Below are 15,233 nucleotides of genomic sequence, written 5' to 3'. Positions count from 1 at the left end.
GTACAGGATATTGGCAGTAATACTTGGCAGGGAGAAAGAAGTCATTTTTAACCTTAACCTCTAGATCTGTGACCAGAAAATCACCATCCCATCTTGAGTTTCCTGCCTGTCTTTCACACACTTCACAAGTGCAGGTGTGCTCTCTGTAAATAAACTTCAAGACTAAGGTCAATACTTTTGTGAGTGACCTCATTGCCTTCAACAGAGCACTTGTGGAAAACATGGAGTATCTGAGGGACCTAAGGCTGTTCTAGATATGCAAACACTAGCATCAGTGTGAGGCAAAAGTAAAACTATGCAGAACTAACAGACTTACACAGCTAGGCTGTGATGCCCTGGGGGAAGAGATAGGGTATGAAGTCCAGGACCTTAGTTCAGGCTATACATATTCTACAGCTACTGTGTGCCAGACCTTGCAGGGAGAGACACAGACGGGTCCTTGCTTTTGTGGAATTTATATTATTTTTTAATTAATACTTAAATAGTGTACCTATTTACCAGGTACCCTGTGATATTTCAATACGTGTATACATTATGTAGTGTTCAAATCAGGGTAGATCCACATTTATCACCTCTTCGTGGTGAAAACATTCAAAGCCCTTTCTTCAAGCTTCTTAATTTTAAGTAAAATAGTTATCATTCTCTATAGTCACCATACGGTGCAATTGCACACCAGAACTTTCTCCTAACTATATATAACTCGGTAGATATATTAATCAACCTTTCCTCACAGAAATCAGTCTTATGATATCAGCTAGAGATAAAGGCTGAGGAGAGAATGACGGTGGCCACTCTAGACAGGGTGATCAAGGGAAATCTTCTCTACGGAGGTGGCATTTGAGATGCCCAGGGTCTGCGGAGGCAGAGCAGTCATCCTGGGTCACCCTCCCTTGCCTGTCCTCCCCTACCCCAACCCTGCGAGCGCCAGCAGACAGGAAAGCTCCTAGGGAGAGCTGTGGACCAGGCAGGACGAGGCGGACTAACGGGAGGCCGACCCACTTTGCTGGCCCCCGCTAAGTCGCTTTTGTGCCATGGTCTACCAGGCGGAGCGAGGTTTCCGTGGCGCGCATGCGCACGAGTGCGGGACCCGCGGCGCCCTGCGCACGCGCGCGCGAGGGCGGGAAGCCCGGAGGGGCGGCGGCGGTTAAGGTTCTCCGCGCGAAGCTTGGCAGGGTGCGGCGCTGCAGAGAAGGGTAGGAGAAGTGCGGCTGTCAAGTCTGCTGGTGCAATGGCGACCGTGCAACCGAAAGGAAAACATCGCCCCTTTTGCTGCAGCGTGAAAGGCCACGTGAAGATGCTGCGGCTGGTGAGGGACAAGGCTGGGGACAGGGCGCGGGTCGAAGTGAGTCAGCAGGGGTGTTCGAGGGCCGGAAGAACGGTCATTAAGTGTGCAGCGGAACTCCACATTTTCTCTGTCAATCTTGTTTTTATCTGGGCTTCCCCACAAGCAAGGCATTTTGCTCTGCCCCCTGGGGGAGAGTCATAAAGCACTGTCCTCTCCTGAGAGGGTTTAGGGATAGTCATTAAACAAAGTCCCCAGATCTACCTGAATGACCTACACTTGGACTCCCAGGCGATGCAGTCAGTGTTATACCACTCAGAAGCCAACAGAATTAGAAAGATCCTAGAGGTTTCGGTAGATGCTAAGGTTACTTAAGTCAGACTTTTGATGTGACCAAGCTCAAGACATACAGTCCAGAGCAAGGACAAAGAGGGATCTTGCTTATTTTAGGGCTTCATATTTATTAGGAGCATTGCTGTCAGTTCTGAACAGTGGTTTGGAGAAAATTATCATTTGGAGGGGAGCCCTGGGCTAGTTAAGTGGAGACAATCTTAGCTGAAGGGATTCTAGAAAACTCAAGGGAAAGGAAAAAATTGTTTTAAATTTTAAAGAGTTAACATGGGAGAAGAGGTTGAAATAGTTTAAAGTTACAACATAGGAAAGAATTTTATTTTCAGAAAAGGTGTCAAAATGGCTACTTGGGAAGACAGCCCATTCCCAGGCAACAAAGGTAATATGCACAGAGGAGCACTTGGGAAGGATGTTGTAAAGATTCAGACTTTAGGTGAGTGAGTAGAACAAATTGTATGTAAGATCCTTCCCACACCAAAAGTCTGAGATTATAATACAAATTAGGATGCATATGAGAAGCCTAGAAAACTACTCTGGAGTAAAAAAAGACAGAGAGAGAGAGAGAGACCTTTGGTTAGGAATAAATAATCAGGCGGAAAATGACCTGAAGGTCTGGAGTTTTGTGGTAGGTACCAAAAGCTCTGGTACACTGCAAGAGGAACAGGTTTCATGAGAAAAGTTTAGTTTTTTGTATTACTTCCTTAAAAAGCAATCTGAACATTTAGTGTATTTCAGGTTCTGGGTTAATACCAGGAACAACAAAGATGTACCAAGACAAGTCCCTGACTCTTAGAATTCTTCAATTTAGTCAGACAGGCACAGAAGCAAATAACTATAATGGGAACAAGGTAGAGATAGGGTATAAAGTTAAGACCTCTAACCAAGGAAATAAAGAGAAGTGTTAGGAAACTCTTCATAAAGGAACTTAGGGTGGGGTCTAAGAGAGAGTCACCAAGGCATGAAGAAAACAAAAAATCCATGATTTATACAGCAAACTATAAGAAGTTTTGAATGTTGCCTTATTTATTCATTCAACAAATATTTATTGAATGCATAACATCTGTCAGGCACTGTTCCTGGCCATTGAGAGGTTTCAGTGAACAAAACAAAGATCCCTATCTTCATGGAGTTTACATATTGGGGTAGGAGAGCCAGGGAGAGAAACACAATAAATTAATCATGTGATGTTCTAGGAGGTGATAAGTGCTATGGAACAAGAGAAAATAAAGCTGGGTAAGGGAAGATACAGAGATGGGGGAGGGGAAGTTTGAAGAGGAAGTTTGCAGTAATAAGTTAGTCCTTGTCGACTTGACATCAGAGAGTTGAGGGAGTTATGTGGAGGAGAGTGTTTAAGTCAGAGGAAAATCCAGTAATGGCCCTACGGTAGAAATGTGCCTAAAGGGATCAAGATTGAACAAGGTAGCCGGTGTGCCTAGAGTGGAGTGAGTGAGAGGAACACAGTGGAGATGAGAAGGTTTTGAGTAAAGGTTTATATAATTTGACTCATTTTTTTCAAGTATACTAACAATAAATAGTTTAAGGAAGGGACAGGAGGGGGTTGCTATAGGGTAAAGGTAGAACCATGGAGGCCATTTAAAGCTATTATGGTATTCTGCACAAGAGATGATGGTGGCTGGTGGTAGCCAAGTAGGTAATAAGAAGTAGTCACATTTGAGCCAGGTGTGGTGATGCACACCTGTAATCCCAGCAGCTTAGGAGGCTGAGGCAGTAGGATTGCAAGTCCAAAGCTAGCCTCAGCAACTTAGTGAGGCTCTAAGCAACTCAGCGAGACCCTGTCTCTAAATAAAAAATATTAAAAAGGGTTGGGGATGTGGCTCAGTGGTTAAGCACCCCTGGGTTTAATCCCTGGTATCCCCCCCAAAAAAAGAAGTAGTCACATTTGAGATATACAAGTTGAGTATCCTTTATCCAAAATGCTTAGGACCAGAAGAGTTTCCGATTTTCATGTTTATGTATATGTAAGGAGATATCTTGGGGAAGGAACCCAAGTAAACACAAAATTCATTTATGTTTCAGGTACTTATATACATAGCCTGAAGGTAATTTTATATACTAGTTTTAATAATTTTGTTCATGAAACCAAGTCTGTTCACACCATCAGAGGTCAGGTATGGAATTTTTCAACTTGTGGTATTATGTTAGCAACTCAAGAAAGTTTTTTGGATTTGAAGCATTTTAGATTTTCAGATTAGGGATGCTCAACATGTATTTTGAAAGTAGCACCAACAAGATTTGCTGATGAACTAGATGTGGAATAGGAGAAAGAAAGGAATCCAAGATAATACCAACGTTGTCTGCCTAAGCAACTGGAAAGATTTAGTTGTCATCTGCTGAGATCAGAAAGCCTATGGGTGAATCATATGTGAGAGGAGAACCAGAAGTTCAGTTTTGGATTTCAGTGTTAAATCAGAGATACCTATTAGACATCCAAGTGGAAATATTGAATAGGGAATTGGAATAAACAAGACTGGACTTTGATAGAGAGGTCAGGCTTCAGAAGTAAAGGTATTTAAAGCCATAAGACTAACAAGGTCATCAAAAGAGAAGTATAGATAGAGCATAAAAGAGGACTGAGGGTTGAGCCCCGGAACATTCCAATATTCAGAGATCGGGGTGGAGAGGTGAAACTAGCAAAGAACTAGAGGGAGCAGTTGGGGAGTGGGTAAGAGAAACCAGGAGTATGGTGTCCTGGAGGGCATGATCAACTGCATCAAATACTGATATTAATTCAAGTAAAATGAGGACCAAGAAGTAAACATTGGAATTATCTTATGAGTAAGTTGTGAGACAAGTCTGCTAGAGAAGTAGACAGGAGCTAAATCATAGAAGACCTTGAATACAAGACGAGAGGTAGGCTCTGTTCTAAAGTTCATAGACAGCTGTTGAAGGATTTTTAGTAGATGAAGCAATACATACACATTTGCATTTTAGAAGTTTTACTGTATCATCTTTGTCATGGTAGTTCAAGGAAAAGATGCTGAAGAGTAGTAGTTGTAGGGATGAAGAGCAGAGAATGACAAACAGGTTTAGGCATGAAGTCAGCTCAGTTGTGAAGAGTAGGAGCCAGATCTTAGGTTCTTATGGTGGATAATGAAGTAGATTGTAGTACCACCAACTGAGGTGATGAATAGGGGAGGAGAGGCAAAATGAGTTCAGTTTTGATGGATTTGAAATTCCTGTTAATCTGGTTGGGGTTTCTGAATGTCTAAGTGTGAATTGTTGGGGTTAGACTAGGGATAGACTCACAGAGTGGGATGTGGACCAAATCCAGAGGAAAGCCAGCATTTTAAAGAGGTGGGTAAAAGGGGAGGAGCCCACCAAGAGAGAACAGTTGCAGGAAGTACAAGAACAAGGGAAGTTAACCTGGGAGCCAGATGAATGGGAAGTAGGCCTTAGATTCAATCTCCAGTAACACAAAAGAAAGAGAGAGAGAGAGAAAGCCTTCATTAAATTTAGTACTTTTGAAATCAGTGATAACAAAGTCAGTTTCCATAGAACACTGAAGAGATGCTGGGGATGTGAGTGGGGTGTTCAAAAGATAACTGGAAACCAAGGCCAGAAGTTTAGAAAAGGTGCATGGAGGGAGAACCTAGTGGGACAGAAATCATAGGAAATTGTAAGAAGTGGGACAATCACCAGTGCCAATAACTATCATACAAAAAGGCTACAGAGGATGGGTACTGAAAAAAAAAGAGCTTGATTTTACTTTCTTGTTTATTTATATACTTAGCAGTACTGGGGATTGAAACCAGAGACTCTCCACCAGTGAGCTACATCCCCAGCCCTTTTTAATTCTGAAACAGGGTCTCGCTGAGTTGCTCAGGCTGTCCTCCAACTTCTCCTGACTCAGGCTCTCCAGTCACTAGGATTACAGGCATGCATCACTATGATTTTTATCCATGAACTCATTTGAGATGACACATTGCTAAAAGTAATTATAAAGAATGAAGTAATTGGGCTGGATTTGCAGCTCCTTCGTAGAACTCTTGCCTAGCATTTATGAGGCCCTGGGTTCAATCCTCAGCACCACATAAAAATAAATAAATAAATAAAATGTATTGTGTCCATCTACAACTAAAAAAAAATACTAAAATTTAAAAAAAGAATGAAGTAATTTAATGACTAGTTATTGGTAGTCAAACTCACCAATTTAGAAACTCAAAGATAGAGTACTTTTGCACTAATAAAGTAATCGAGCCTATTAGATTTAAAGTTAAAAAGAATGTGTAGATGGTACTATCTGGAAAGTTAATATATATCTAGCCAGGGAAGACTCTTGACTAAACCACTTCAAAGGACACAAAGAGACTTTGGATAGAGTTCTATTCCCTAAGAACTTCATGGCATTGACAGAACTCCCTGGAATCCACCAACTCATCTTTTCCTTTAAGAATTTACCTAATGTTACCATATTCTCTGTCTTCCTTTGGAAATGAAAAAGTTGAATTAGATTAATCATCTTCAGGGGTGTTTTTTTCCCCCACACTTAAAATGTCTTTAATTCTATTGGCATTGTGTTTAGTGGGATAAATTATGTAAAAATTTTGAATAGAGCCATTAAGCATCAAAATTTTTTTCTCTGACAATGTGTATTAAATTCCCCCACTGGTATTTTTCATGGCAACATTCAACTTAAGTTTGAAGAAAATTCCAGATTGCCAAGCATTAAGGAATGATAAGTGAATAATAAGGAATTATAGACAGTCAAGTACACAGACATTTTTGAAGAAGCATAACGAGAAGTAGAAAACAACAGGAATTTCTATGGGGAACAGGATGGAAGAAAAGGGTGTGTGTACTTGTTTTAGGAAAACACAACTTAAAGCACATGCCACTTCCCAAGTAGATGAGAAAAGTGTTAACTGCCAGAGGATGATGTTGGCTGTTAATCAGTCAATTACCCAAAAACTTACTACTCAATAAACACGCAAGAGCCAATACTCTTTCTAAATGAGAGGGGGTGTGATGGTCTGGCCATACCAACTCTGGCCTCTAACAACAACAACATGGAATAGCCCAACTCTTTAATTTATAGACACACAGGTAATGGGGGCCAAGACCCAGAGGAGCTTCTTCTGTGATGGACAGGATAGGATGGAGTTAGGGGAGCCATTCTCTCAGAGAAACTAGACAAGGAACAGTCTGATTCTTCTAAATAAGGATGGCTTCCCTCACATATATTTATAGGATAATTAGGAGAGGAGGACAAATTAAAAGTATGAGAGGGAAAGGAGCTATTTGGTGGAAAAGATGAAGGAAACAGATGTGGTAAACTGTCATACTAGAAGTACAAGTGAAGCCGGGCTCTGTGGTACCTGCCTATGATCCCAATGACTCAGGATGCTGAGACAGAAGGATGGTAAGTTCAAACCCAGCCTCAGCAACTTAGCGAGACCCTGTCTCAAAATTGAAAAAAAGGGGTTGGGGATGTAGTTCAGAGGTAAAGAGCCCCTGGGTTCAATTTCCAATACTGCAAAAAAAATAATAATAATAATAATTAATTAAGTAATTAGTTATACTTAAAATAAAGGGGCACCCCTAATCCTCTAAAATACAAAGAAAGGTTAGTATTCATACATTTTTGTCATACCTCTTATATGTATGTGCATATGACAGAAACCTATTTATTTGATCATTTTAGAAATTATCACTTTTACAGTTTAAACTATATTCAAAAAATCATTGAATAAAGCATGGTTTGTTTGTTTGTTTTTCTCCTAGGTACTAACTGTGACATCTATGACCTGCTTTATCCTCGCACAAGCTCCTGAACCATACATTGTTATCACTGGATTTGAAGTCACTATTATTTTATTTTTCATAATTTTATATATCTTTAGACTTGATCGATTGATGAAATGGTTATTTTGGCCTTTGCTTGTAAGTGTTCAGTTTTATCCTTAAGATTTAATTACTTTTCCTGCCACCGTTGACACATTTTAGTAAACTCTGTTGGTTGGTTCTTTACATGTTTAGGATGGTCCCTGATAGATTTAAGAAGGAGGAACTTTACTCGCTGCTCATGTGCTCTGTATTGTCCTTGGGAGAGGGTCTCCGGGATCCTGGGCTGCCACAGAATATAAATTCTCTCTGTGCTCCTTCTACCAGTAGATGTGGCTGACCTTTCTGTTAAAAGAATTTACTCAAGTATGGATCATCTGAAGAAATTTAAATTTAGGATCATGTTAATAAAATTCTATAGCATTCTTAATCTTTACCTCCCTTTTAACTGCATGTTGATGTGACCTCACAACTGGGGGATGGAGATGAGAGCAGGTATATAATATCTATCCTTGTACAACCCTGATCACTAAATGGAAAATCAAACTAATTGGGAAAGCTAAATATAATACAATGTTATCTTGCTTGAAAATGTCTACGGGATTTGAAAATGTCTATAGTCTTTAATGCCCTTTCCATCTTGGGCTGGACTAGTAGCTGCCATGTCTTGCCCTCTTGGATTCCAAAGTGCTTATATCCAAGTTGGTAACTCCTGTTGAGGAGAGAGGACTTCAGAGTTTTTCTCTGACTATAAAGGGTACCTTTTGGAACCACCTTTGAAAGCTAATGATGAAAATTTCAGGCTAATCACAAGCTAAAGAAGTCCCCAAAGGGAAAAGCTGTGAAATAGATAACATCTTCATAGCCCCTCTCAAAACTCCCACTTGATCTATACTTCTGAGCTGAACCTGATTGGAGGGAGATCTAGGAAAAGAGATTACAAGGCCTTTCTCAGATGACCCTCAGTAGCAGAAAGAGGTAAGCTACATTATTCCAAGGATTTCTTCAAGGAGATAAGGAACATGGGTCCACATTTGCTTAAAAGTTGTGTAGTTAGACTTCCTGCTCTGCTTCTCCAGAGTTAACAAAACTGACAGATTTTAGTATTTTTCTCCAAATGCAATAATTTTCTGGAGCTTCTTATATGTCCCAGTGATAAAATTGGAGCCCTAAATTTAACAGAATACACTGAGAGAGCAGCTTATGTGTAGAATACTGGAGGTATTCTCCAAGTCTCAGGATCAACTTTGCCAATGTTGTAATCTCTTAGAAATAATGCTATATGAGTAATTAAGTGACTGCTGTATTATGAATCCCAGATTCCTCTCTGATCTTGATCTTGATCTAATGTAATGCTTTATTCAACAAATGATAAGCATCTGCTAATCCCAGGTTTTAAAATCTGTTCTCTGATAAAACAAAACACAAATCTTGCACTTGAGAAACTTTCAGTGTAGTCAGAAAGCAAGATAGATGAGAATTCAGTGACTCGGGGCTTGATTGACATACATACAGGATGGTGTGGAAGCATCCAGCCAGAAAAGGAGACAGTCACAACAGGCTGTGAGGAAAGACTGCTTGAGCCAAAGTGGTTAGCAGCAGAGTGATAGAGCAGAAAGGGCTTTCTCAGAAGCAGTAGTATATGTGAGGGTCTGGAAATAGAGCATTACCCTGCAGGACCTGCAGGCAGCTCTGAATGGTTGGGGTATCAAGTTGTGAACAAGAAAGGGGGCAGAGGGGAAGGCTTGAGGCAGCAGGGAGTCAGAGCATGCACGTTTCTGTGCCCTGAGCTTTAACTGAAAGGCTGGTGGGAGCTTTTGAAGGTTTTTAAGTAAGGGGGCATGACAAGTTTACAGGTTACCATTATAAACACTGGTGGCCATGTCTATAATGACTTGAAGAGGAAAAATACTAGAAGTTCTTAGAGACCATTTAAGAGTCTGTCATCATAATCCAAGCAAGAAAATGATAAGATGTGTTAATGAGGTAGAATTGATAGGATGGGGGAACTAGGTAGAATACTTGTTGTTTAAATAACTATCTAAAGGACTGGAGTTGTGGCCCAGTGGTAGAGCACTTGCCTAGCATGTGTGAGACACTGGGTTCGATTCTCAGCACCACATATAAATAAGTGAATAAAATAAAGGTCTATCAATATCTAAAAAAAAATTTTTAAAAATAACTATCTGAAGAGGATATCGAAAGGAAGAATAGGCTTAAGAAAGAAAGGGTGGGAGAGACCAGTATGCAACAAGTTCAGTTTAAGAAATGTTAGATTTTAATTGTTTACGGGAGACTCCGATGGCAATATTCACTACATTTGAAGCTTAGAGGGAGGAGCTACAGCTGGGGTTTGGGAGTCATCAACTGGTGATAGCAACTGAGCTTGGCCTGGCCAGATGGGTCTAGAGGGAGAGTGGAGGGAACTGAAGGTGAAACTGGGAAACCAACACTCATGGTGAGGAGTGTGGACAGGGAAAGGCAGTGGAAGACCAAGGGAGACAGTGTCACAGAAGCCAAGACAGAAAAGCATTTCGTGAAGAAGGGTCACATAGAAAGAAAGATAAGTGCTGAGATATACATATAGATTCTTTCACTGGCTATATTAATAAAGAGGTCCCTAGGGGTCTTTCCCAGAGCAGTTTGCCTCAAGTGGCAAACAGGAAAGTTGTGGGACACAGCAGGAAAGGAAAGAAACTTGTAACCACAGAGGCCACAGGAGAGTGGAGGAAATTTGGCCAGGAACAGAGAAAGGTTAAGAACAGAATGAGGTCCCTGCAGAGTGGGATGAGAGGCAGAACACAGCTGGAGAATTTGCCAGGAACTCTTTAGCTGCAACTCAAGTGAAGGACTCAGCTGACTGAAGATTCCAGGTAACCTGTGGGTAGGGAAAAGGCAACTTTGAAGTGCTTGTGCCTTTAGTGATAGGGAAAAGGGTTGGTCATCTGCACTTGGATTTGTTATTATCCCACAGTTGTAGTCCCCAACAACAATCTCTAGAGCAGGCCTGCTCTGTCCCCCTAAAGTACCCCATAACAGAAAGCACACCAAGTGAGCCAACCCAGGCATTTGAGGCTCAAAATTTCTGTGAAATCTCTATTTTTGTAATTAAGTGTATATTCTACTTCATGGCATATTGATGTTTCATTTTTAATATTAAAATCTTTTTAATTTTCCGCTAAGAATCATGTTCTGCAGGTGCACCATTTTTTCCCCTGTGGTTCTTACACTCCCTAGAACACCACTTTTATCCAAAAGTCATTGATATGTAGACCAAATTGCCCACAGGAGGCAGGACTACAGGGCTGAGGTAGTGATGTGGACTTTTGCCTTGAATGGAAGCAAAATATTCAGCATACAGGAAAATTAACCTAGGATAGCCAGTTTCAATATTTCCTGCAAATGAGAACTTTTTTCCTAAGTGTCTAATCTTGTCCTACCCCCATCAAATCTCTTCCAGCTTTCTTTTGAATAACTACTTCTCTAAGTTATCAATTTTGACATTTAGTATTCCTGTGTTGATTCCCTCCTGCCTGCTTATCTGCAAACATACATAAACCATTCCAGAATAAAGACAATGTACTTGCCCATGTTACCCACACTACATATCCATTCAAAAATGTAAATGGCACTTTTTTTTCCTATACTAGGGAGCGAATCCAGGAGCCCTCTACCACTGAGCTACATCCCCAGCCTACTTCCAACTACATTTATATTATGTAAAAAAGAAATACATCTTAAAGTAGCTAAATGTTTGATGGATTATAGGTAAAGAGAACCACTAGGTGTCATCGTAGACCAAACTATATTATATAGATGTCATTTTACTGTAGCACTTTGGCTTCCTGAAAGATGTATACTAAATAAATTTAATAAAATGTGATTTTCAAATTCTTTAGGGAACTGGCCCTTTTGTTGTTGCTTGATGGACTTGTCTTTTTTTTTCTTTTTTTGTGCTGCCAGGTATCACAGCACCCAGGATCTTACACCTGCCGGACAAGGCCTCTACACTGAGCTACACCCCTATCCTTTGGTGATCCTTTTGTAAAGCTGTTCTGTATCCTATTCTGTGTTTTAGGATATTATCAACTCAATGGTAACAACATTATTCATGATCATCGTATCTGTTTTGGCACTGATACCAGAAACCACAATGCTGACAATCCTTGGAGGGGTAAGTAAAGGTCTTCCTAATTTCTTTCTTCAGGTTTTATCAGAATGCAAATTTATTTGAAAAACAGAAGTACAAAAACTATGCTATATTCATCTTTGGAATTCCTAGGCCAATATACGGTGCCTACTGGCTTGATATTCTGTATAAGTGAATACATGTTCTGATTATATTAACACAAAGAGATATGAGGTTCCTACACAGTCCTTATTGATAGAGAAATACTGGTAAAATCAGTTTCAACACTTAGCTCTGAGAAACCTGATATCAAGCAAAAAAATAATAATAATATTGAGTTTCATAGCTCACATTTTTAAAGAAAAAGACACATATCACTCATTAAGGTGAGACAGACTGTTCTGATACTTTTTCAGGTAGAATATAATAGATGTCCTTATGATAAAGGAATGTAGTAGGAAGACCTGCAATCAAAGGTTAATTCCAAACACCACTTGAAGAAGAGAAAATCAGTTTAATCAGACTTTATCCTAGAAAATAAACCAAAATAAAAGGGTCAAGTAATTTAATTAGGCTTCCATCTGAGATTCTTCTGAGGTTTCAAATCATTTCACCTCTAAGTTCTAATCTGGAGAGTTGAATTTCCAAGTGCTTCCCTCCTGCTTCCTTGTACTTTCACAGTATGGACCACTTAGAAGAAGGGACCACTCTCAGACAGCCATATATTTCAGAACCCATGGTTTTCATCTCCCCTATGCCCTAAGCAACTTCTGGAGGGATCAGAATTATTCTAGAAATGAGGCAACACTATAATAGCAGTTCCCCTAAATGTTTTTTAAGACAATCTATTATCCCTCTCTAATATGAAGAAAAATAAGCAGGCATAGGACTTGCATGCATCCATCTATCTACTTGTTCATTTGTTCATTCATCCCTTAAGTGCTGACACAGTAGAAGATGGTGCTATCCAGTACAGTAGCCACTAGCCATATGTAGCTACTCAGCACCAGAAATGTGGCTAGTCTGGATGGAGATAAGATGTAAGTATCAAATACACATTGACTTTCAAAGATTTACTATCCCCCCCAAAATAACACTTCATTAATAATTTTATCATATTAACACCATGTTAGATGATAACATCTTGGATATGTTTGGCTAAATAAATTGTAGTAATGAAGTCAGTTTTACCTGTTTACTTCTTTAGTGTGGCTCTTGGAAAATCTTAATTATGTGGCTTGTATTGTTGACTCACATATCCCTTTTGGATGGTACTGGGCTAGAGTGTGAGCCCTATCTATCCTCAAGTTAGCTTAGAGCCTTCCCAGGAGACAGACTTGCAAATGGCTACATATGAGCAGTTGACAGTACTGCTGGGCACAGAAGAGAGGAAATAACTGCCTCCCCCTGGCAGTGGAATTGCAGTTCACCTACAATGAGGAGAGGAAAAGGGGAAAGTTTCCCAAGGGAAGAACCAGCAATGTGCAGAAACATCGAAGTCATAAAAGAACTGGGAGTAGGTACTCAGTGTGGTAGAACTTAGGAGGGAGTGGCTTGAGACTAAGTGGAAAAGGAGACTGGAGGAGCCAGGAAGTTAGACTTCCTGGTGGCTGGACAGAGCTGACCAGTGCTGTGGAGGGAATAACATCTCTCTTCTCCAGCCCAGGTGCTAGCTCTGAAGTAGCCATCAGAGTACCTAAGGCCACCTCCTGTTCTAATTGGTCCATTTATCTTTTCATTGTTTTTTTTTCCTTTTGGTACTGAGAATTTGCCCCAGGGGCACTTTACCACTGAACTACATCCCCATTCCTTTTTATTTTTTTATTTTGAGACAGGATCTGGCTAAGTTGCTGAAAGTCTCACTAAGTTACTGAGGCTGCCCTCAAACTTTCAATCCTCTTGCATCAGCCTCCCAAGTTTCTAGGATTGTAGGAGTGCACTACCACTCCCAGCTCAATTTCACTTTCACAAGGTCTGTTTAGAATCTCACCCCTTAAGCAGCTGTAGCCAGCCATTGGGATTTCACTGAATTATCACTCCAGTTCGCCAATGCTTTTATCACAGTTGCAGTCCCCATGATTTAATCTTGAGCTGGTATTAGCTTTGACCCTTTCTGCTGTAGTTTGGCAATAGAGAAGACAAACAGTTGATGATAACTAAATATGGTCAGTAGGACTGAAAAGAATACATGCAGGAGCAAGTCAGGAGAAAGACAAGCCAGGTGTGGTAATGCACACCTGGAATCCCAGCAGCTCCTGAGACTCAGGCAGGAGGATCCCAAATTTGAGTTCACCCTTGGCAACTTAGCAAGAATCTGTCTCAAAGTAAAAAATTATGGGGCTGGGGTTGTAGCTCAGTGGTAGAGCACTTACCTAGCATGTGTGAGGCACTGGGTTTGATTCTCAGCACCACAAATAAATAAATAAATAAATAAATAAAATAAAGATCCATTGATAAATAAAAATTTTTTTTTAATTAAAGGGGTCAGGGTTATAGCTCAGTGGTAGAATGCCACTAGGTTCAATTCCCAGTACCACAAATACATATATATATATATATATATATATATATATATATACACACACACACACACAAATATATATATATATATATATATACACACACACACATATATATGTGTGTATTTATACACAACTTCACTATAATTTTTGCTCACTTAAATTCTCTTTTCCTTTCTGTAGGCAAGAGAATTTGATAAAAGTTTTTCCAATTTTAATTTTAAATGGCAGTAGCAGGGAGCAATCTCAGTACCCTAGGAAAAGGGGAACTCCTTGGACAGACCACTTAAAACTGGTGTGATGATGGAAGTCAATGACAGCATGTCTTTGTTCCAGGTGTTTGGACTCGTGACAGCAGTGTGCTGTATTGCAGATGGCGCCCTACTTTACCGGAAGCTTCTATTTAATCCAAGTGGTCCTTACCAGAAAAAACCTGTTCACGACAAAGAATTGTTCTAATTTTGTATTTCTTTTTAGTTGGCAATAAGTATTAAACATGTTTCCTTATTCCACATATCATCTGCAGTTCTTTTTTTTTTTTTTTTTTTTTTTTTTTTTTTTGTGGCAGGGGTTACACCGTTTATTAAGAAAATCAAGAGAAAGGCCACAGCAGGGTCCCTTGTAGGACCCTGAGGCAAGGTGTTCAATTCCACACTCCAGGGTCGACATACCCGGATAGGTCCTCAGGCTCCCAGGTGGAAGGAGTGGTCACCTCCCCTCCTCTCCCTCCATTCAGGAGTCTCCTTCCCCCACCCAAGGAAGGCACTGGCTCTTCCTGACCAAAGGCTCTGCCAACTTTCAGTACGGGAGCTGGAGGGAGAGGTTTTCCAACCCTGCACCTAGCAGGCCTTACTAGAACTCTAAGGGAGTGCCTTGAGCCCAGGGATGGAATCTGGTTTTCCCTGCTCTTGGGTCTGCGCCAGGGAAATAAGCATCAGGACCCCTCTAAATCTCTCCAGAATGCTACTCCTCCCAGGCTGACTGGCAGTACCAAAGGAGGGGTTGGAAGAGATTTTGAGTTTCCATGCTAGGCAGCAGCATCATGCCTGGGTGGCAACAAAGGTGACAGGCCCAGCTTGTCCGTGCTCGTGGCAAGAGCCGGGTGCACGCGAGTGGTAGGTGCCCAGCAGCCGTTGGGTTGCGACGCTGG

The 15,233-nt window shown here is 40.7% G+C and overlaps 1 protein-coding gene across 2 annotated transcripts; it reads left to right on the top strand.

Annotated features, from left to right (window-relative positions):
- Positions 1-1,105: 1,105 nt before the first annotated feature.
- On the top strand, positions 1,106-14,597 carry LOC124966023 (chemokine-like factor). Of its 2 annotated transcripts, XM_047527114.1 has the most exons (4): positions 1,113-1,306; positions 7,376-7,534; positions 11,514-11,609; positions 14,420-14,597. In XM_047527114.1, exons 1-4 carry the CDS (start codon positions 1,229-1,231, stop codon positions 14,540-14,542), a joined length of 456 nt encoding a protein of 151 aa, XP_047383070.1. In that variant the 5' UTR covers positions 1,113-1,228; the 3' UTR covers positions 14,543-14,597. The 2 variants fall into 2 exon arrangements, with proteins under 2 accessions (XP_047383071.1, XP_047383070.1); XM_047527115.1 differs by lacking the exon at positions 7,376-7,534 and having other exon boundaries at positions 1,106-1,306.
- The last annotated feature ends 636 nt before the right edge of the window (positions 14,598-15,233 follow it).

This window comes from Sciurus carolinensis, chromosome 16, assembly GCF_902686445.1.
Source record: "Sciurus carolinensis chromosome 16, mSciCar1.2, whole genome shotgun sequence".
Classification (NCBI taxonomy): domain Eukaryota; kingdom Metazoa; phylum Chordata; class Mammalia; order Rodentia; family Sciuridae; genus Sciurus; species Sciurus carolinensis.
This window is presented reverse-complemented; position numbering and strand designations above follow the sequence as displayed.

Bases quoted from the DNA above. Each gene is read 5' to 3' on its own strand.
- LOC124966023 (XM_047527114.1), top strand. From the start codon at position 1,229: ATGGCGACCGTGCAACCGAAAGGAAAACATCGCCCCTTTTGCTGCAGC. The intron at 1,307-7,375 runs GTGAGGGACAAG...TTTTTCTCCTAG, and splicing joins ACGTGAAGATGCTGCGGCTG to GTACTAACTGTGACATCTAT. The intron at 11,610-14,419 runs GTAAGTAAAGGT...TCTTTGTTCCAG, and splicing joins TGCTGACAATCCTTGGAGGG to GTGTTTGGACTCGTGACAGC.